Source organism: Mytilus trossulus, unplaced genomic scaffold (assembly GCF_036588685.1).
Source record: "Mytilus trossulus isolate FHL-02 unplaced genomic scaffold, PNRI_Mtr1.1.1.hap1 h1tg000233l__unscaffolded, whole genome shotgun sequence".
Lineage (NCBI taxonomy): Eukaryota > Metazoa > Mollusca > Bivalvia > Mytilida > Mytilidae > Mytilus > Mytilus trossulus.
Window position 1 is genome coordinate 1,410,207 of NW_026963314.1, and position 21,426 is coordinate 1,431,632.

Genomic DNA, 21,426 nt, shown 5'->3' on the forward strand with positions numbered 1-21,426 from the left:
GATCCTTTGTTTTGGGAAATGATGGTATGCAATACTTTGTATAAAGTATTTTTTAAAGTGTCCAAATATATTTCTTTGACAACATTTTAAGTAATAAAAAAAACCTAGTGGTTCAAGATTGGTAATACGATATTTGAAAATTACCATATGAACAGGAAATTATTTTAGAGCTCACCACTTAAATTTAAATTAAGCAGGAACTGCCTACTTACAAGCACCCAGTCTCTGGATGGTAAAAAAAAACCATGACAAACCTCGTCCAAGGGTAAAGCAAATAATGTTCTAAACCTAGTTTATAACTAAAAATGTGCAAGAAACACATACAAACAACAAAATATTGCCAACTCAAGAGAGAGGTGCTAAATGATGTTTTGTGTATATTTTTTAACACACACACTCTCCGCCGTCCTCCCCTTTACACAAACACACATGTTTAAGGACAAGCATATGAATAAGATACAAACATGTAAGTATTGCAAAATACAATACCTCTTATCGTTTAATCTGCCTGAAGAACAACAGATACAAATTAGAGGTAATTTATTTAGGGGACTTTGATTGCTACTTGTCAATGGATTATCAAGTTATATCTGTATTAATAAGTTTTTAGCAATATTTACCAAAAAATCTGGAATGCAAAATTTTATAATTCATTGACTTGACAAACATTTTTTATCATAATTGCAAATTTCTCTATAGAAAAACAGCGAGAGTTAGAGCACGATTTAAGCACACCAGAAAGCGCAGTTTTTGATTGGAAATGCCACATAGTGAGATTGGTTGCCCAAGATTCTTGCAGAAAAGAGAAACTTCTAAACCTTAAGAATGGAGAAGTCATGGTTGTTATGGACTGGGCAATGAAATTCCTCCCTTTATTAATCAGAGAAAAACAAAGTGATTGGTTTGGACAGAAGGGGCTGAATTGGCATGTAACTGTTTGTGTTTTTAAAGATTATGAAAATCAGCTTAAGGTAAGATTTTGTGTGACATATATTTATATTTCTATTTTTATTATACATCAGATTATAATGTAATCAGCTTATATATGTCTATCACTTTGTGTTTACTTTATAAACAAAGGAAATTGTTACTCTCAACTACATCTCTTGTTTGGTTTTTTTCTTCGATTCTATCTTAAGATGGGGATATATTTTAAATCTAATTGTATATATAAAAACAATTATCCCCGGCTTAGTATATTTCTAGGATTTAGATAGGTTAAAGCACATCATTACAAAACCCATAACCCCTGGGGTTTGCTAACCCATATCCCTGGATGTTGCTACCTATTACATCGGGGAACTTCACGTGCGTGTTCCTTAGTTCCATGGTTGTTCCTAATGAAATATCTGTAGATTATCCATGATGTCTGTATAATTAGATACTTACTCCACTAAAGATTTTATATTATTTTGTAAGGAATGTACACATTTTAGTAAATGCATCACTATGCTACCACATTGTTAATCAATGGGACTACTGACCTAGTTATGCAAATAACCCATGTTGATGTCACGCTGTAAAGTTCTGTGGATTTTGATCTTGATCTTATCATTAATGAACAAGCTCCAGAAATAAATTATGAAAGTATTAAAGAGAAAATCCTTGCTTTGAATGACTGAGGTACTGTTTCGAAGTATGATTGGTTGGTCCTCCCTTGGGGAGATTGACTAATACGAGAAACAGAAAAAGCACATTTAAATTGTTACTGTTTTATAAATGCTTTTAAAATTACTGTATACAAAACATTAAATCATGTTACTTTGATTTCAGCATCGTACATATGTTCATGTTATGGATGGTGTTAAACAGGATTGGTACAGTGTAGCATGTATGCTGCAACATGTACTATTAGCTCTGAAAAAGCAACAACCTACTGTGACAACAGCATTTTTGAGAAGTGACAACGCAGGGTGTTACCACTGCAGTAATTTATGGCATGCTGTTCCAGCAATATCAGAAGAAACAGGTATGTTTATTATTACTTAGGTAGTGAGCAGGTCACTTACACACACTGAGTAACTAATAATACCCTGTGTGACTGTCTGTCAATGTACTTTGAAAGCCAAGCTTTGACAGATTGATGGATATTGGTGAATTTTTGCACTGTTGAAATACACTACATAAGGATGTGGATGACATAAGATATAGTATGCAGATAAGATATTAACAATGAAATAAAAGAATATGAAAAAGCGCAACTCCTCTCAAACTGTAACAAGGATTTCTATGAAAACTTACTCGAAGCTAGTATCTTATACATTATTAAACTAAAAAGGATTTCAATGAAAATGTACTAAAAGCAATGTGCATAAATAAATATCACCTTGTTTGATAAGGTACAAGTTTTTTTTTAAAGGCTTATACAATGACTTTGACCATGGAATCAAATAATCATGAAAATAAACAGAGCATATCTGAATATGAAAATACAAACAAAAAAAACCAACAAACCATAAAGTCTAACCTTTTTAAAATATTTTTACCTTGAAAGAAACACAATTTTTTATGGTACTTATAAATGATGTCAAATCAAGTACAAAAATGTATATATGATTTCGAAAACAGAATACAATGCAAAACATCTCAGAATGAGAAGACTCAGGTACAAGAACACATATTTCTGGTTATAGGCATGGGTTTTAATGATATTCATCTACTGTCACTTTACTTTATTTGTACTCCTAAATTGCAAGGTAATTAATATATTAAGGTTTAAGTATAATTTTTTCTTATAGGTGTAAATATACAAAGGTACGACTTTAGCGAATCACAGGATGGCAAGTCATATTGTGATGCCAAAATAGCACACATGCGAGCAAAGCTAAGGAAATATGTAAGCAATGGGGGCAACATATCATGCTCTGCAGATATGAAAAAGGCTTTGGATGACGGAGAGGGTGTTCCAGGATGTCAAATTGCCCATGTTGACATTCCTCTACCAGTAGATCAATTGACGCTCCAGCGTAAAATAAAGGGAATTACCATGATTTCAAACGTACAATTTGAAAATTGTTGCCAATTAAAATATTGGAAAAACTACAACATTGGTGAAGGTCAAATTATGTCAATAACTCCAATTAATCTTGAGTCAACTTTAAATGTTTTGTCAGACTTTAAAGTACCTTGTAAAGACACTGGAAATATACTAGCTGCCCGAGAAAACAACCCTCCGAGGAAAGTCAGTCCGATGTTAATCTGACTTGTCCGGAACACAACTGCAATGCAGTATTGCATTCATATTCAGAGCTTAATGACCACTGTTTTGTTGGTGACCATCACTACATGTCCACTTTTGATGGAATCAAAATGAAATGGCGTGACATATGTCTAGATATAGATACAACTTCATCAAAAACAAAACACAGTACCCTTTCAGCCGGCACGAGTGAATTGTCCCTTGGATGGGCATTGAAAAAGGATAGAAAAAATCATCGTTTTTCAGAGAAGGTAAAAGTTTACCTGAAAGGTGTATTTGAAGAGGGTGAAAGTAGTGGCAACAAAGCCAACCCAGTTAATGTTTCTCGGAACATAAGAGTTTGCCATGATGGGGATGGAATGAAAATGTTTACACCAAAAGAATACTTACAACCTAGTAAAATCACTTCCTATTTTTCAAGACTAGTAGTGCTGTCCAGAGCTCCAGCAACAGATGTAGTTGAAAACGATATTGACCGCACCATAGCTATAATTAATCAAGCTGAAGCATTGGAAGAACTTGTTAATATTTTTGTTTGAGAGTGTCTTGCTGTAAAATTTATAAGTTATTGCTTGCATATATAATTGTGATTTCATTTAAGGAACAACTGTAATAATTTTTCTTTCCATGAAGAAATAGCATAAAAAAGGTGGTGCACACAAGGCAGGTTATTTAAAGTGTGTCTCAAATTTTTTATGTTATTTCGAATAGAAAGAAAAAATATTACAGTCATTTCTTATAAGTTTAGTCTAAACCCGAGTAAACCATGCAAAAACCTTGATGTTGTCACAATGAAATAACAAAACTTCACAATAATTACTGATTTTACAGTACAGCTGTCTGCTGGTCAAATTTAAAATAATAATAGAATTATATTAAAATGATTTACAATTCACGATTTCAAAATTTATTTTATTGTCAGATTGAAAGTAACAAGAATTGTATATGGTTACTCTGAATTAAAAGAACTTTGAAATCAAAACAAAATAAAATGAAGAAATTGAGACTGCAGTTTTTAAAATATAAGACATTTGAAAATGGTGAAAAAATAGTTTTCTCTAGGTTTTACCTTAAGTCCTGTATCATTGGGAACATTTTTGGCTTACACTTGGAAATTGAAATGATCTATTGAACAGACTTATAAATAGAAAAGTGAAGTTTTGTGTGAAAGATATTTTTACACTTTTTGTATTTGGAGATTAATGTTTTGAATAAAGTATTGAGCATAAAAAAAGCAGTTCACACAAGTTTGGATGTATTTGTGTATAACATAATAATTGAAACTTTTTATTCATTTTGCAATGTACATTCAAGTATTATATATACAAATACATAAATCTAATAACTCCATGCTACCTGAAGCATTCATATTATCTCAATCCTGATATACTCAGAATAAAAACTGTTGGTTTGGATGTATTGATAGTTTGGCTGAATATTTAAATTTAAGTACAATTTTAAATTAAAAAAATAAAACTTTTTCTTTTCAACAAGATCAAGTACGATAAAATATGGACAAATTATTTATACATTTGATAAATGAGAAAAGCAGAAACATAAACAATTGTTTACAAAATTCATTATTAGTGCTCATAAATTGGAAATAGAAATTGGATGCTATAAGGAGCTTCAGGAACAAGAGAGAATGTGTCAATTGTGTAAAAGAGAGTTATAGAGGATTAAATACATTTAAGGAATAACAGTACTGTAGTTGAAGAGTTGCCACCGTCAATTGTAGATTTGACGGTCGCAAATGCAGTTTTACTGGCGACGCGGAGCGGAGACAGTAAAACGGAGATTTGCGACCGTGAAATCAAAATTGACGGTGGCAACTCTTCAACTACAGTACTGTTATTCCGATTCTAATGCATTACAAAAAGAAAAAAATACGATAAAACTTGAAGAAATGTCTAAATTTGTCAAATAAAAAAAAATCCGCGAAACTTCATGAATAATTTTGGCACAAAGACGTCATGGCTGAACGTGACGTCATACAAACGAAAACTTACAAACTGGAGATTATTTCGTTACCTGTACGCTTCAAATTTGGATAAAATTACATTAAAACGGCAAATTCGAGGTAAGTGTTGTTTTATTTTTGATTGTATAGTGGTAATCGAACATTTGTTGATTCATCAATTCAAAATGGCGGGTCTCTCCTTAGTTACGCCTGGTCAACTGTGGATTTGACGGCAACTGTTAGCCAATGAAAAAAATTGTTACATCCAAATTGCATTAGAATTTATATTATAGTGGCCAACTTTAAAAAAATAAAATAAAAGATCTAATTGTAGAACCTTAATTTGAAGTCAAATTTTATTTGGCATATGTAAGGTCAAGATAAATATGTTCATAGAAAACATAATCTAATTTTTGATTTAGACTGTTAGAAAAAAAAACTATACTAACTCAAAATATGGCTGGTTAAAGGTTTTAATAAGTTGTCAATGCAAATACCTTGAAATAAATACAATAAATGTTATTCTTACTTTATATATTTCATTAAGTGTACAATAACAAAGAAGACTTGGTTGTTAGATATACATGTATAGTTGTGCCAAAAATTAGGGCACTGGTTCTGGACATTTAGAAGATTATAAGTCCATTTATAGACTTTTAAAAAAGTGTTTGTTTTTTTCTTCATTTATTTTCATTATTTTAATCAATAAAATAAATGTTAACCATTTGTAATCATAATTTGTATTAATTATTCTGCTATTTATGGGTGTCATGATTGCATAATAAATATTTTCTTATTCTGTACATTTTATGATAACCTCAAAATACAGATTGTATGTATCATGTTTATATCTTTTTAAACTGAAGAGATGTATTTTGCTCAAATGTTTGTTGTTGTTCGTGCAATGGAAGAATTTTGCCCAAAGCCCTGCTGTTTATATAAAATATAAACAATAGTCACTAAAAAATCAAGGAAAAGATTTATTTATGAGGTTATAAGAAGAAGATCTTTAGCTATTTGCTAGTCAATTTTTTTTCAAAACAATAAAATGCTTTAGGTCAGTTTGTGCATGGGGCTTTGATATATTTGATATACGCAATGTTTTGCTTTGGCAGTAATAGTCGATAGATACAGGATTAAATAGTTTGAATAGGAGAACTACCAAGATCTGTATACTCTCTGATTTTCAAATCAATCGGATGAACTGATTTGGAGTAATGAGCTCTGAAATATTAATTTTTATTAGATTTTGACAATATTTTTTAGAGTCTTAGTTTGGTCTGTAGGCTACTATGGCATCTGAGGTTCTTAAAATACCAGCAAGTTTCAAGATTTGGTTTCTAGGAGTGTTGCAGTATAATGACAATTTGCCAATTTCCAACTTAATGTTTTAGTTCAGTATATCCATACATTCAACTCTTGTAAATCCTAAAATGAGACTTTTTCTAATACTAACAATATCATTTGTTTTCCATGGCAACCATGGGCAATATTTATTCTTAAGGTCAATATAGCACTATGACAAGCATTATATGATTAAATATACATACAAAAATAATAAAGAACAACATATGTAAAAGGAACAATGGAAAAGGCTGTCTAAAACAGAATTCAAGAAAATTCAAAAAATCACAAAATCATGAGGGGGGGGGGGGGGGGTAAAAAATGTTTTTTTTACAAAAAATCTAAAGGAGTCTACAAATGTTTATTTTTTATATGTTTTGGACAATGGTCTAATAAACAAATGTTTCTAAACAGATTTCAAATATCTGTCTGTTCATGGGAGATAAATGATATTGAAAATCGATTATTTTCAATTTTTCTTCTGGATGCAAAAATTGGTAATTTGGTTACCATGTAAACATAATTTGAAGAACTGTTTCCCTCTCCTCATATACTTACATATTAAGAACATGTCTTTAACTTCAACATTATATTGTTATATATTTCAAGTTACTTCGAAATTAGGGTGAAAGAGATCAAGAAAATATGCCAAATTTCAGGTTTTTAGGGCGAAATAACTAGGTAATTTATGACAGCACGGTTACCATGGCAACCGAATAGCAAAATAGTAATATTTTTTCATTTTTTTTCACTTATTCCCTGAAAGGAAACAATAGAACCCCATGAGATCCAATTTTGCGACTACCAGTGAATCACCCTTTGCATGATTCTTACACGGAATGGTACTTAAATATACAGATACATATGTACATGTATTTATCATAAAGTATTGCCATTTCCATTATCAAAAAAAGACGCAGATGAGACTTCTATCATTGTCTTCGTTTATTCATTTTCTTCCGTAAAGTTCCATTACACATATTGCCTATTGCAAACCACTCAAACTTTATACATGTACAGTACTGTAAATTCAGAAATAATTGAATGCGAATAATGTGACTAGGTAAATATCGCAATAATAAGAACTTGCAATATTAAACATTTGTAACTGAAACATACACATTTATGAGGAATTATTTGAAATCACAATAAATAAACATTTTTTTAGTAAAATTGAGAATGGAATTTGGGGAATATGTATGTCAATGTGACAACCCAACCAAAGAGCAGATAACAGCTAAGGCATCCATTCTTGACTAATTGCAATAATAAATGATGTATACTGGAAATAGTATAATAAATGCATGCAAAACTTTCAGTATTTACAGTTTTTAAAAAATTGCTGGGTATCCTGATTTTACATGTTTTATAAACTGATTTTATTTTAGATAATGCATCATTTTTAAACAGTCTGCGCCAAAAACTTTTTCATCTACTAGTCCGGAAACTAAATATCAAAACTTGTCCCAATACGACTATATAAAATTTTGAAAATTTTACTAGTACGAATCAATATTTACTAGTCTAGGGTACTAGTTCGGGGGATAGGACTAGTGGCTAACGGTGCAGACTGCATTTTTCAATAATATAAAGTTGAAAATTGATATATATATATTTATATATGTGAAATCTAATTTGGTTAATGTTGGTTATATAATTTCTTAATAATAGTTTATCCAGATTTTTTAAAGAGGGGTCAACAAGAAACATGTAAGCAATACATTGTCAAACAAAGACTTTAATGCAATTTGTCCGTTTTTATATCAAATAAGGAGATGTAGTATGATTGCCGTTGAGACAACTATCCACCAATTGTAAGTTCTAATGAAATAACTATATAATTAAGCAATTACACTATAAGCAAGTACCTCTTTTGACAATGAGAAAATTCATACTAAATAGTGTACTAAATATGGCTTGGACATTTGGAAATTTAACAGCCTTATGTATAAAAAAAACAGATATGTCGACAGACATGAATCAAATTAAAGCAAGCCACTGTCCCTTAAAAACTAAAACACCAACACAAAATATTTTTTTTTGTTACAAAATGAAATTTGATGTTTGATATAAACACAAAATACATGATAGGTGAAATGTAATTGTATGCGAGTACTGACTGGGACATCAATTTTGGAAATGAATATTCTTGCCTAGTAAGAATTGGAAAAACACAAAATGGCATTAGTGGGAAGGTTTCGGTGCAAAATATAGTTGACATGCATTTTGTGTCCGGCCACATGGACACAACGATAAATGACAAATATTGAATATAGTAATTCAGTTTAGTTGCTTGATTTTATATAAATGACCAAATGACACAAATGAAAATTCAATCAGATTTAATTTTCTTAAATATGAATCCTACTGCAAATTTCTTTTTGCATTGTGTTTAAGCACCGGACACATATAGAACACCAATGAATATACTTATATTTAATGCATGCTAACTATATTTTGCACCGAAAAAAGGACATATCTACAAAATGGAGGGAAAAAGTGAAAATAATTTTTCACACAGCAAGTGAGCAACCCCCAGAAAAAAAATATGTCTGTGCAGTAACAGATGATAGAAAACTTTGAAGTTGCCCCACCTTGAATAGAAATTATCTTCCATTTAAAATTAAGTTGGTTCTCTATACTTTTTAAGACTTCTGACTGAATTTGTCTTACTGATTTTCGTACATATTTTGCAACTGAATATGTCAGAACTTATTGTTTTCTTTTATATAATATTTAACAAAGTTTAATGCACACTATTAGCATAAATTTACAAATCCACATTTAATAGATTTAGGGATTTAATTCGCAAAAGATCAGGGCCAGGTTGTTCAACTTGTCGTTAACTTAACATAAGCGTTAAATTTAACGTGTCGTTAAATACTATAACGTATCGTTACTTAACCCATGGTTAAAATGGTGTTGTTCAACTTGGTTTAACGCTGTCGTTAGTTAACGGTGACGTTAAATAATTTAACCACTCGTTAAATATTTAACTAAAGTTTAGAGATTATTCTCTTTACCCACAATGCATTGGTTTGTTAATATTTACTTCAACATGGCTGACAAGTCTTCTGCTAAAACACAAAGGGACAGAAAACCTAACTTCACCCAAGAAGAAGTAAATGTAATTCAAGACCAAGTGCAAAAGAATTACAAAGTGATTAATGAAAAGTTTGGGGATGGTATAACCAATTCCAGAAAGACTGCTGTCTGGAGCAGGATTTCCGTCAAGCGTGTGTACTCTTGTTTAATTTCTGGCTATGTATTTATTTGGTATGTTTATATTCGTTCTTATCGTTTGCTTTACATTCAGTGGCAAATATTTCATGCATGTTCATGATGAGAACAAATTTACAAAGAGTACAATATCTATAATCAGACGACTCACCGGATTTTGTATTATGCATGGCGTTACACTATATTCATACAACGCAATCAGATTATACATCCCCTTTCCAACCGGCGTATTTACACACCCAACAGTCTATGGAAGACCCACTTTGCGACAAAGTGAAAAAAATCCAAAGGATGACCTTAAATGTATACCTTAATCAAGCCTTGGGGCAAATGTCATTCAGTGTACAATTAACAATGAGATGATGATAAAAAAGCGTGACGATCGACCGTCACTTCGTAGTGCCAATAACTCATATTATCTGAAGTGTATTTATGAACTTATTATTTGCTAAGCCTTCAATTCAAAATCTCGAATGCATGTGTTTTGAGAAAACATAACTTGTATTATTTATCAAATTTTATATTTGATGAACAAATGAAGACTCTTGAGATCAAACATTTATTTCAGTTGAAGAAAACTCTTTCGATATGTTCTCTAATGTGTCTTCCATCCTGTTCTCCTTCAAAATTCGGAACTTGCACTGGTTGGTCTTGCAGAACATGTACACCACAAACGTCTTCCAAAGGTTCATTCATTGTTAAAGCTATGTTCTGTAGAACAGCACAAGCACCAAACACTCGACAGATTTTTTCAGGTTTCATTCTGACCTGAAATTTATAATTTCATAATTATGGGCAGGAAGATATCTTTCAATTAAAAAAAACTGTTTCAGAAGTGTTTTCCCATCTACAATATTGTCTCCTAGAAAATTAACCATGCAGATACCCACTTAAAAAAAAAATACCATGTTAATGATTATTTGCACTGCATTCTAAAAAAAACCAATATTGATAGTTACTTAAATAACAGGTTCAATATAATCTCTATTAACTACAGCTCTTTCCGTAACAATTATCTCTAGTTTGACAGAGCTACCATTTAATTTTATGGGGGTAGTGTCGCTTGTATGAAATTAAAAAAAGTCACAACAAGAGTTTCGAGTAAAGAAAGAGGAAGGATGATAAATTATGTATGAAAGTGTGAAAATAAAAAGGCATTTTTCATACTAGCCATCCCCCTCAAACAACAAATAATAGCTCCCTTATTAGTATCCTTTTTATGATTAGTTTCTTTTTTGTGTCCCTTTTTATTCAATATATTTTTTTCTTCATGGCTGAAGTTTTTTTTGGCATTTTTTGTATGAAACTGCTGAGGTTAATTAACCATTTTAAATATGCATCACTATATAGGATTATCTCATTGTTGAAGGATGTACAGTTACTTATCGATGTTAACTTCCAAGTAATTTGGTCTCTGGTCATTTACAATCAAACCACTTTTTTGTTATCATATTTCAAAGTATTCGTTAATTATTTTTACCTCAGAGTGTAAAACATGAAATCTTCTCTTTAAGATTCCAAAAGCTCTTTCAATAATGGATCTTGTACTGGAGTGTGCTCTATTAAATCTTTGCTGGTGTCTTTCTCTGGGATTTAGATATGGTGTCATGAGAAAAGGGCGACATGCATACCCGCTGTCTCCTAGTATCAAACCGTCTGCAAGTCCTCTGTTGTTTGTCTCCAGGTAGTGACATAGGTTTGATGTGTTGAAGATGTGGGAATCATGGGTTGACCCTGGCCAGTTAGCAGATATATTGGTAAATTTCCCTGAAAGAATATTAAACTAATTTAATTCTATGCAGAGTACTAATTAATGTTACAGTTAACTGCAGCTTGAAAAAAGGTCACTTACTCTATTGCTACTTGTGACTAATAAGAGGGGGTATAGGAACTTTATCGGGACTCCAGTTAATAATATATCAGTGTTTTTCAATTAAAAAGTGTAACTCAATCAGAACTAGTCTAATTTTTATTGAGGCTCATTGAGGCCCTAAAAAAATGCATACAGATGATTGAAACTATTAGTATATTCAATAATTTATGAATGTTCAAAATCGTTTTCAGTGAAAGCTATATATGTTTCCTTCAGTAGGGGAGGGGGGATCTGGATCCAGAAATCAGGCCTCTGCCTTAAAAACACAAAATCCCGAGATCCAGAAATTCAAAAAAGAATTCATGGATCCTGAAAGGGTCATTCCCGAAATCAGGAGCTTAAATAATATAACACCCGATCCCGTACAGAAAAAAATACGGGAAGGTCTATTAACAGGACAGATAAAACCAGGACAGTTATTTTCGATACGTTTTATCTGTAACTTTTGTTTTACTTAACATATTGTTGAAATTTAAATTGTATAATAAAGAACATTATTTGTAAAAAATATAAAAATTAAAAATAAGGAAATTAAAAAAAATCTGCCAGGACAGTTTAATTTTATGAAAAAAAATAGCTGAAAATGCAGAGAAAAGTTTACTTATAATTGAAATATTTTCTACAAAACAACTGTCTGGCAGAATATTTTTGTACGATTATAAAGTTTATGTAATATTCATTCTAAAAATCTATAATTTAGTATTTTTTTCCTCTTTTAAAGGTAAAAAAATCTGCCAGGACAGTAGCCTTTCACGTTGGAAATTTTGTTGAAATTATTTCAAAATCATATACAATACAAAGTTAAATATCTTCTTCAAAATAAATGTCTGGTAAACAAATGTTAGTTCATTGGAAAGTTCAGAATATAAGCTTGATTAAAATATAAAATTATATGAACTTAAATGACATTAACACCAAAAAAATCTGCCAGGACAGTAGCCTACTCCGTTAAATTTTAAGAAAAGAAAAAAAATGGCTGAAATTGTCGAGAAAAGTTACCATATAATTGTTATATTTTCTTCAGAACAACTGTCTGGCATAATATGTATGTACGATTATACAGATTATGGAAAAATATTTATAAATATCTACGATTTAATATTTTTTGCCTCTTTTAAAGGTAAAAAATCTGCCAGGACAGTAGCCCTTCACGTTGGAAATATTGTTGAAATTATTTCAAAATGAAAATACAAAGTAAAATACATTCTTCAAAATAAATGTCTGGTAAACAAATGTTAGTTCATTGGAAAGTTCAGAATATAAGCTTTATGAAAATATAAAATTATATGAACTTTAATGACAGTAACAGCAAAAAAATCTGCCAGGACAGTAGCCTACTCCGTTAAATTTTAAGAAAAAAATGGCTGAAATTGTCGAGAAAAGTTTACATATAATTGTTATATTTTCTTCAGAACAACTGTCTGGCATAATATTTGTGTACGATTATACAGATTATGGAATAATCTTTCTAAATATCTACGATTTAATATTTTTTGCCTCTTTTAAAGGTAAAAAATCTGCCAGGACAGTAGCCTTTTACGTTAGAAATTTTGTTGAAATTAGTTCAAATCAAAATATAAAGTTCATTATCGTCTTCAAAATAGATGTCTGTTAAACAAATGTTAGTTCATTGGAAAGTTCAGAATATAAGCTTTATGCAAATATAAAATTATATGAACTTTAATGACAGTAACAGCACAAAAATCTGCCAGGACAGTAGCCTACTCCGTTAAATTTTAAGAAAAAAATGGCTGAAATTGTCGAGAAAAGTTTACATATAATTGTTATATTTTCTTCAGAACAACTGTCTGGCATAATATTTGTGTACGATTATACAGATTATGGAATAATCTTTCTAAATATCTACGATTTAATATTTTTTGCCTCTTTTAAAGGTAAAAAATCTGCCAGGACAGTAGCCTTTTACGTTAGAAATTTTGTTGAAATTAGTTCAAATCAAAATATAAAGTTCATTATCGTCTTCAAAATAGATGTCTGGTAAACAAATTTGAGTTCATTTAAAAGTTTAAAACATAAGCTTTCAGAAAATATAAAATTATATGAACATTTATTTTCATAAGATTGCGACAACAAAATATGCCAGGACAGTAGCCCACTCCTTTTGAATCATAAGCTGGACTTAAGCCTACTATGCTACATGTTTTATAAATGGCAGAAATAAACATTATTTTTAATCATAAAAAAAATTGTATATTTATTAACTTATCTGGCATTCTTTTTTGAAATGATAATTAGGACTTTACTATTAAAAAAAACCTATAAATTAAAAACAAATTTGCTAGGAAATTACTAATACATAGGGACATGGATTTGTATAGTAAGACTTACTATACAAATCCTTGATAGGAACAAGTGAAGAATTATCAAAGATTTTTTTCTATCTTATTCAAAGTTTTCAGTTTAAAATTCCGTGATAGAAACATTAAAGTGATTATTTTTAGAAAACATAATTACATTGGTGTGGTTATTAAAAACATTATTTGTTGATTTAATTCGATCTCTATTCATTGTATCACAGTCAGAAGACATATATCAGAATTATGTTTTGACATTAAAAAAAACTTCAAAGTCACTGATTGGTGTCAAATATTCAAAAGGTGTTTATTCGCTAATAAGTAATATATTTCTGCACAGGAAAGTGTCACTTTTTTTTTATCTCCTTTAATACATAAAAAGAGTTCCAATATTGCATTTTTTTTACTCCTTTCTGCCATTTACACTCTAACATGTTTTCTAATGAATCAAATTTGCCAGGCACAGTACATTCCAAACAGCATTTGGATTGCGAAAATCCAACAATCTATTGCATTAAATTTATCTTAAAATATAAAATCTATTAAGTTTTCCTAAAATTAAAGCTAAATATCTTCTTTACCACACGCTCGCTTTACGGTTGGCATGACAGAATATACAAATACAAAGTTTCGATGACAGATCGTTAAGCTTGGCACGTGCCAACTAAATATTTAGCAATAGGTCGACTCATGGGATGCTTTTTAAGGAATTTTTCTATTATTAAATGCATATTTTTTATCTTTTCCCAAAATTTAACTTTACAACGAATTATGACAACAACACAAAATAATAATCTATTCAACTTTCAATTTTTGATTTGAAACAAATTTGTGCGAATAATTTACTGTCCTGGCAATTTCTTTATTCACTTTTTTATTTTACAATTTGGTCTAGCTTTTATTTTCTTGTAGTATCAAAATTGTAATTCAGACAATCGCAATAAAGAAACTATTCCAATATTACATTTAAAAATTGAGTTGTTAATTTCCGCAATTTATACAGAAATTTAACGGAGAAGGCTACTGTCCTGGCATATTTTTTTGTCGTTAAGGAAATAAATGTCTATATCCTTTTATATTTTCATAAAGCTCAGATTTCAAACTTTTCAATGAACTAAAATTTGTTTACCAGACTTTTATTTTGAAGAAGATATTTAACTGTATCCTTTAATTTTGAACTAATTTCAACAAAATTTCTTACGTGAAACGCTACTGTCCTGGCAGATTTTTTTTACCTTTAAAAGAGGCAAAAAATATTAAATCGTAGATATTTAGAAAGATTATTCCATAATCTGTATAATCGTAAAATACAACAGTAATATTATGCTTTCCTTTACCAACATCGTAAAGATTAGAAATAGCATATATAAATAAGTGGCAACAATTACCACACTGTTTGGAGTGACATGTGCGCGGTTGTTTTGGAAAAAATAGCACACAATGACCCGATCGTCGATCGATTTCTTGTAATATTTGGGTCGTATAAGATCGAGGGCCGAATTGTTGACTTACTGACGAGAAGGTTTAAGCATGTTAAGGGAGATAATAACAAAGGTAAACAAATAAACAGACGAAGAGGATATAAATAAATTAAATAAGTACCTTCGTAATCACACACAGCATGCACGTTCACACTATGGAACCCCTTTCTATTGACAAAAGCTGCCTCGTCCTCTGATGGCCCTTGTATCTTGATGTGTGTGCAATCAATGCACCCCAAAACATTTGGGGAGTTCATTTGTCTGTGGAAAACACACTTCATCCTGTTTTTAGAATTGATGTCTTTTGGCCACTGGATGAAGTTGTCTTTCACATCAAGTAAAGCATTGGTTACATCATTCACTGCTCTAGATACAGTTGCTTTGTCGTTGCCCATTGTATCTCCAATTACTTGTAAAAATGACCCAGAGGCATAAAACCTCAAGGCTATGCATACTTGTTGCTCCACTGTTAGAGCAGTTTCCTTTACTGTAGATCTTGTCAATTTATTACCCACAATATTGCATATGTAAGCTATATAGTCTCTTCCAAACCTATATCTTATCCTCATTTCATTGTCAGTCAAATTGTTCAGATGTGAAACCATTCCTCTGAAGATTCTCTCTTTTCTTTGCCTAGGTACCATTAACAGAGCAGCCATTTTCTCAATTAAAACGCTTCGTTAAGTATTTAACGATGAGCTATAGCAGCGTTAGATTTTACAGAAGTTATCGACAGTTTAACGTTGCGTTAAATCTAACGTAGAGATGAACAACAGGATTAACCATGCGTTAAATTTTAACGAAGCGTTAGCATATTTTAACGACAGCGTTAGACTTAACGACAAGTTGAACAACCGGCCCCAGTGATTTATAAGACATGATATAGTCATCAATCACCTGGACTGGAGGGAAAAAAAATGGTTGATTAACAGGACCAAGGACAACTCATAACATACATTGGCGAATCCAGAAGGGGGGTGTGGAACCCCATTTTTTTTTTACAATTAATGCATTTGAATGGGAGCATATAGTTGATACCCCCTTTTACTCTGGGTAAGGAATCCCTCCCCCTTTTCAAAATGGCTGGATTGGCCCCTGACATATATATAGAACTCAGATAATCATCATATACACCATAAGACTTCTTTTCAAAGTTTAAGCGACCAAATTTGCAAAGAGATTGGTATTACAAATTATTTATGAAGGTGAAACTGCACATATTTTGTCTTTTTTTTTTCGTGAAAATTCGACATTCTACATACAGTTGAAACCTTGTTTTACTATCGTCGTTTATTACAAAGGTCAAACGATGTAAACGGATATTGTCAATAAGATAACTTTATGTGGATGTTTAATAATGTAAATAATCCAGCATCGTCAACAGTGACAACAGAGTTCGGTTCTTTGATGATTGTTCGGGTCATCAGTGCGCTTGAATGACATAGACACCATAGTTACGAAATCTAAATTCACAAAAGGCGGGTTACCAGAGACGATATTTCTCAAAAAAATCACATGAAATGGAAAGCTATAGTTATTACCTAATAGAAAAGTGCTGCGCGCTTAATGAATATGAAACTGTAATCAAATTAAGAACGAAACTGTGTACGTTAAATGCTGCCGGGTAAACTAAAAATATTATTTTTATTAAATATGTTCACTTCTGGAAAATCGAGCAGCACTTTTCAGCAACGGGAAAGCACAAGGATTCATTTAAAAAAAAGTCTGTGGATTTTTATTCAGTGTAGTAACCCGTTTTTCGCCAATTTGGTTAAGGCATTTCACCCCTGTGGAAGTCACGTGACAGGCGATCATGACCAAAATTTCGGTTTACTGAATCCTTACTGCATGAATATATAAATTCAACAACTAAGATTCATGAATTGTTGTTAAAACAATTTTATTCTTGAAATTTCACATTTTGCCCCTATTTACGTTTTAAAGTGCCTTAACATACCTGCGTACCAATCTGTATGTGTCGCCTATCTTGTCGACACCAAGGCTTTCGCCCTACTAAAAAAAATGATATTTGATGGGCATTGAAGTTGAAAAAACTTATTCAGATATTTCTATGGTATATATTCTTGAAATTTATGGAAACAGGGAAATATTTAATGGCTTGTTTATGATCGTTAATTGTTCAATGACAAAATAATTCGGATCACTGATTATTGTGATACTTGTCTTTTGATGGATTATTAATAAGAATCAAACGTTTTGTTTTGATAAAATATTCAGCTTGAAATTAATAAACACGATGATGTACGAACTGTAAATCATTAAACGGATTAACAAGTTCATTATTATACTCGGAGACAGTTCTAGTCTCAGTTATACTGCATACATTCATGATTGACTGAATGCAATTATTTTGTTAACAAATATCAATAAAGAGAAATACATTGTATACCAATTCTACTCTGTAAATCAAAGAGAAAATGATAAAATGATATAAATATTCTGTTAATTTGTTAACAAACTTTAACATATTTTGTTCAAACAATGTCAAATGCTTAAAATTATGCGACTGGACAACAAATAGAAAAAATAAAAATCTGGGCGAACAGGTATCAGGGCGAACACGTAGTATGGCAAACGTGAATCAGGGCGAACGGACCCGGATTCTTTTCAACTCTACATCGCTGAGGGCAAATGCAACATTAGAGTCGATAAATTCATTCATCTTGAAAGCGATTCCCTAAGGTCCGCAAACAAGATTTCCTTCACGGCCTTTATTTATTATAACAATCGTTGTCGCTGATGAATTCGCGGGGAATTTTCGCCGCTGTTTATAGATTTGTCATATGGCATAATGAAATACTAGTAGTCTTATGGTATGGTGCAATGGTATCATGGTATGAAGAAATGTCCTTGTAGTGTAATCCCTTGTAGTCTACTTGTATATAGATGACACCTTGTGATATAAGAATTGTTAGCTTGAAATTCAAATATGTCTTTATAAGATAGTTATATGCCAGCTATGCTGGCACTTATGGTAGAAGCATCGTTTTGGGACAAAGAACGATAACTCTTGCTAGACGACCAATCTGAAAAGTTTCGTCACTCTCGTTAAATCTCGTACGATTATTTTTTTAATAATGGCTGCCAAAATTCTCGTTTCAACGCGATCTTGAAAAAACGGGACAGTTTGGAATAATTTCGATGTTAAATACGTCATGAATTTTTATTTGTTTGCAAAAACAAGAATTCAGAAATTTTGGTAACTTGTGTAGTTTATTAAATGTTATCGTACCACGGAAATTTCCGAAGTTAGGACAACAACATCTGACGCCATGTTTCGTCTGCTACAACATTCCATTATCAGTGAGGTCAAAACAAATCACCTAAATAATCAGAGGTACTGCATTTAATAGTCATAAAATCATAGTAAACGATAACATAGTTAGTGTAAAAGTTCCGTCCAGTCATGGGAACACAGTAAAAAACTCTGCAAGTAATACATTTCGGATTTTTTTTTATAATGGCCATGTGGCATGCGGGGTAAACTCCGGTGCACCGGTTGTGGTTGACCATGACTACTTATGTTCACCTGCCACATAATTCCCCATCCCAAAGAACAGTGATGATGACGTTGGTTATACTGTTGAATGTGATCACTGTAAGTCATGAAACCCACAGACTAATTCAAAACTTATGATTAACCCCCCCACCCCATCCCATAATTCACAATCTGTCTGTTTTTTTTTTAAAGTTGGTTAAAAAACTGACAATAAATGTGCAATTTGGGTACTCTCATGTTAGTGTGAGCCAAAATTTGTTTCTGTGAAAAAGTTCCAGTGGACCTAATTTCACAGGTAATATGTTCTGGGAGAACTTTTTACACAGACAATTTCTATATAATTTGTTCCATCTATATGAAATAAGTTCCACACTTTACCTGGTGAAATAAGTTCTGGGTTGGTGAAATTTGTTCCTTACCTAGTGAAATAAGTTCCATGTTTGTGAGATTTGTTCCTTACCTGGTGAAATAAGTTCTGAATTTGTGAGATTTGTTCCTCACCTCATTTTTTGCACCTGGTGAAATAAGTTCCTTGTCTATGAAATATGTTCCACTGGTTAAACAAGTTATCTTATATACTGAGCACTTGTCATCAGTCAGTTTAAAGTCATTATAAAAACATGTATTTAGTCTGTATTATATTGATAATGTAATAAATAAAAAGTGTAATCATCCAATTTGGATCATGTGGAGTCCAGCAAAAGTTAAATAACATACTCAATTAATAATACTAAAAATGACAATTATAAACCCGGAAAGAGTAAAATAAGAAATAATAATAAAAGTCATGCCCAAAAAAAATGTATCATAGTTAAAGATGAACATTTGTACTTTTAAAAAAATGACAAAGTGACTGATCAATTATTTTAAAAGAGAAAGAAACAAAAGACACACTCTTTGAAAACTGTGCAATGACCTTAGCTAAGTACATGTATGATAAGAACACCCATGACAGATAAACAGGAAACAAGGAGGTCGAATACCACATAAAGAATAAAACATAGATACAAATTATGATACATTATCATGGCTTTTATTTCTTATCTTCATCCTAGTCATGCATTCAATTGCAAATGTACCTCATGCAAGCACAATACTTATTTTCTGTGAAATAGGTTCGAGCAGAACATTTTCATTGATTTCTATAAAATAACTTTGTTCAAAACTAATATCACAGGAACTTATTTCACCTTTTCTTTTAAATTTTAGTATTGGAACAAAACTCATGGTGCTGTAATTTTTGTTCCGGAACTTATTTCACACGTGTTTAAAAAATTAGTTCCGGAACAAATTTTATAGTGCTGGAACATAGTTTCTGTGACATAAGTTCCTGTGGAACATATTTCATATGAAATTTGTTCCGGCGGAACAAATGTCACGCCGGAACAAATATTTTGTTACATTAGCAACTTCACAGCTACAAATTATTTTCATGACTTCCTTTGGCAAACTCTCAACAGATCTTTTCAGATTATGTCACATAGATCCCTTTAATAGATACAGTCCCAGGAGATGGAAACTGTTTTGTTTTCTCTCTCTAAGTTCAATCATAAAAGGAGACTTGAGTCTGAGTAGTACATTTAAGTACAAACAATAATATATTGTATGCTCTCATATGGTCCAAAATTGGATTTATGGGAAGATGGGAGTTAATTTCATAATATAACCCATGATAATACCATAACTTTGATAGGTATATACATGTACAGGGCATACATTACTTGGGAGATTATCATATTTGTGGGCTACATCCTTAAACATTCAAGCTGCAACAGTCACTTGTATATTTTATGCATCAGTTTAAACCTGATCAAAAATCGTTTTCACTCTACCAAGTACTTTATCACTATATCACTATCAGGTTCACATTTGAACCTATTTAGCAATACACACTTATCGTTATATAACATTACAGTACTAAAACTGAACTCTGTCTCAGTAACTAAAATTGCACCTATTTAACAAAAAAAAACTTGAAATCTTACAAGTTTTCTTTCACCATGTGAAGTTTTCTAATTATCATCTTTTTAAATTGAGTAAATAAAATTTGTTACCAGCATCCTTTTCTTCAAAACATAAAGTTTAAGCATGGTATAATGTCAAATTTATTGAAATATTTGAAGAAATAAAACAAAACATTTGTTTAATTCCAGTTTTAAGGATTTGAAATAAAATGTAATGATGTATGAAATTTGGGTACTGACCTCATTACAGAATCATGGATTGTTTGGAGGTCAGTTGAAACCCATTTTTCTATGACTCCAGATGAACTCAAAATTAAATTGGTGACCGTGTAACTATATTGTAAACAAGGATAGTCTAAAAAATAAGCACAGAATAAACTTTTGTCTGGTTCATAGAAAAAGTTGGTGAATAAAACTCACAATATAGGTGCAATTTGTGTACTCTCATGTTAGCAACTTCACAACAGAACTACAAATTTATTTTCATGACCAAAACAAACAAAAAAGTACAAACCTGAATGCAATAAAAT

General features: G+C 31.3%; 2 protein-coding genes across 2 annotated transcripts; one reads left to right on the forward strand and one right to left on the reverse strand.

Moving 5' to 3' along the window:
* Nucleotides 1-888: 888 nt before the first annotated feature.
* On the forward strand, nucleotides 889-3,738 carry LOC134701170 (uncharacterized). Its single transcript, XM_063562310.1, has 4 exons — nucleotides 889-971; nucleotides 1,774-1,969; nucleotides 2,739-2,966; nucleotides 3,446-3,738. Exons 2-4 carry the CDS (start codon nucleotides 1,795-1,797, stop codon nucleotides 3,736-3,738), a joined length of 696 nt encoding a protein of 231 aa, XP_063418380.1. The 5' UTR covers nucleotides 889-971; nucleotides 1,774-1,794.
* Nucleotides 3,739-10,307: 6,569 nt separating this feature from the next.
* LOC134701171 (putative nuclease HARBI1) lies at nucleotides 10,308-16,071 on the reverse strand. Its single transcript, XM_063562311.1, has 3 exons — nucleotides 15,534-16,071; nucleotides 11,224-11,510; nucleotides 10,308-10,511 (listed from the first exon to the last, which is right to left on the reverse strand). The coding sequence occupies exons 1-3, from the start codon at nucleotides 16,069-16,071 to the stop codon at nucleotides 10,308-10,310; spliced, it is 1,029 nt and encodes a 342-aa protein (XP_063418381.1).
* Nucleotides 16,072-21,426: the final 5,355 nt, after the last annotated feature.

Bases quoted from the DNA above. Each gene is read 5' to 3' on its own strand.
- LOC134701170 (XM_063562310.1), top strand. From the start codon at position 1,795: ATGGATGGTGTTAAACAGGATTGGTACAGTGTAGCATGTATGCTGCAA. The intron at 1,970-2,738 runs GTATGTTTATTA...TTTTTCTTATAG, and splicing joins AGCAATATCAGAAGAAACAG to GTGTAAATATACAAAGGTAC. The intron at 2,967-3,445 runs GTAAAATAAAGG...ATCGTTTTTCAG, and splicing joins AGATCAATTGACGCTCCAGC to AGAAGGTAAAAGTTTACCTG.
- LOC134701171 (XM_063562311.1), bottom strand. From the start codon at position 16,071: ATGGCTGCTCTGTTAATGGTACCTAGGCAAAGAAAAGAGAGAATCTTC. The intron at 11,511-15,533 runs GTACTTATTTAA...ATATTCTTTCAG, and splicing joins TGCTGTGTGTGATTACGAAG to GGAAATTTACCAATATATCT. The intron at 10,512-11,223 runs GTAAAAATAATT...TATAAATTTCAG, and splicing joins TTCATGTTTTACACTCTGAG to GTCAGAATGAAACCTGAAAA.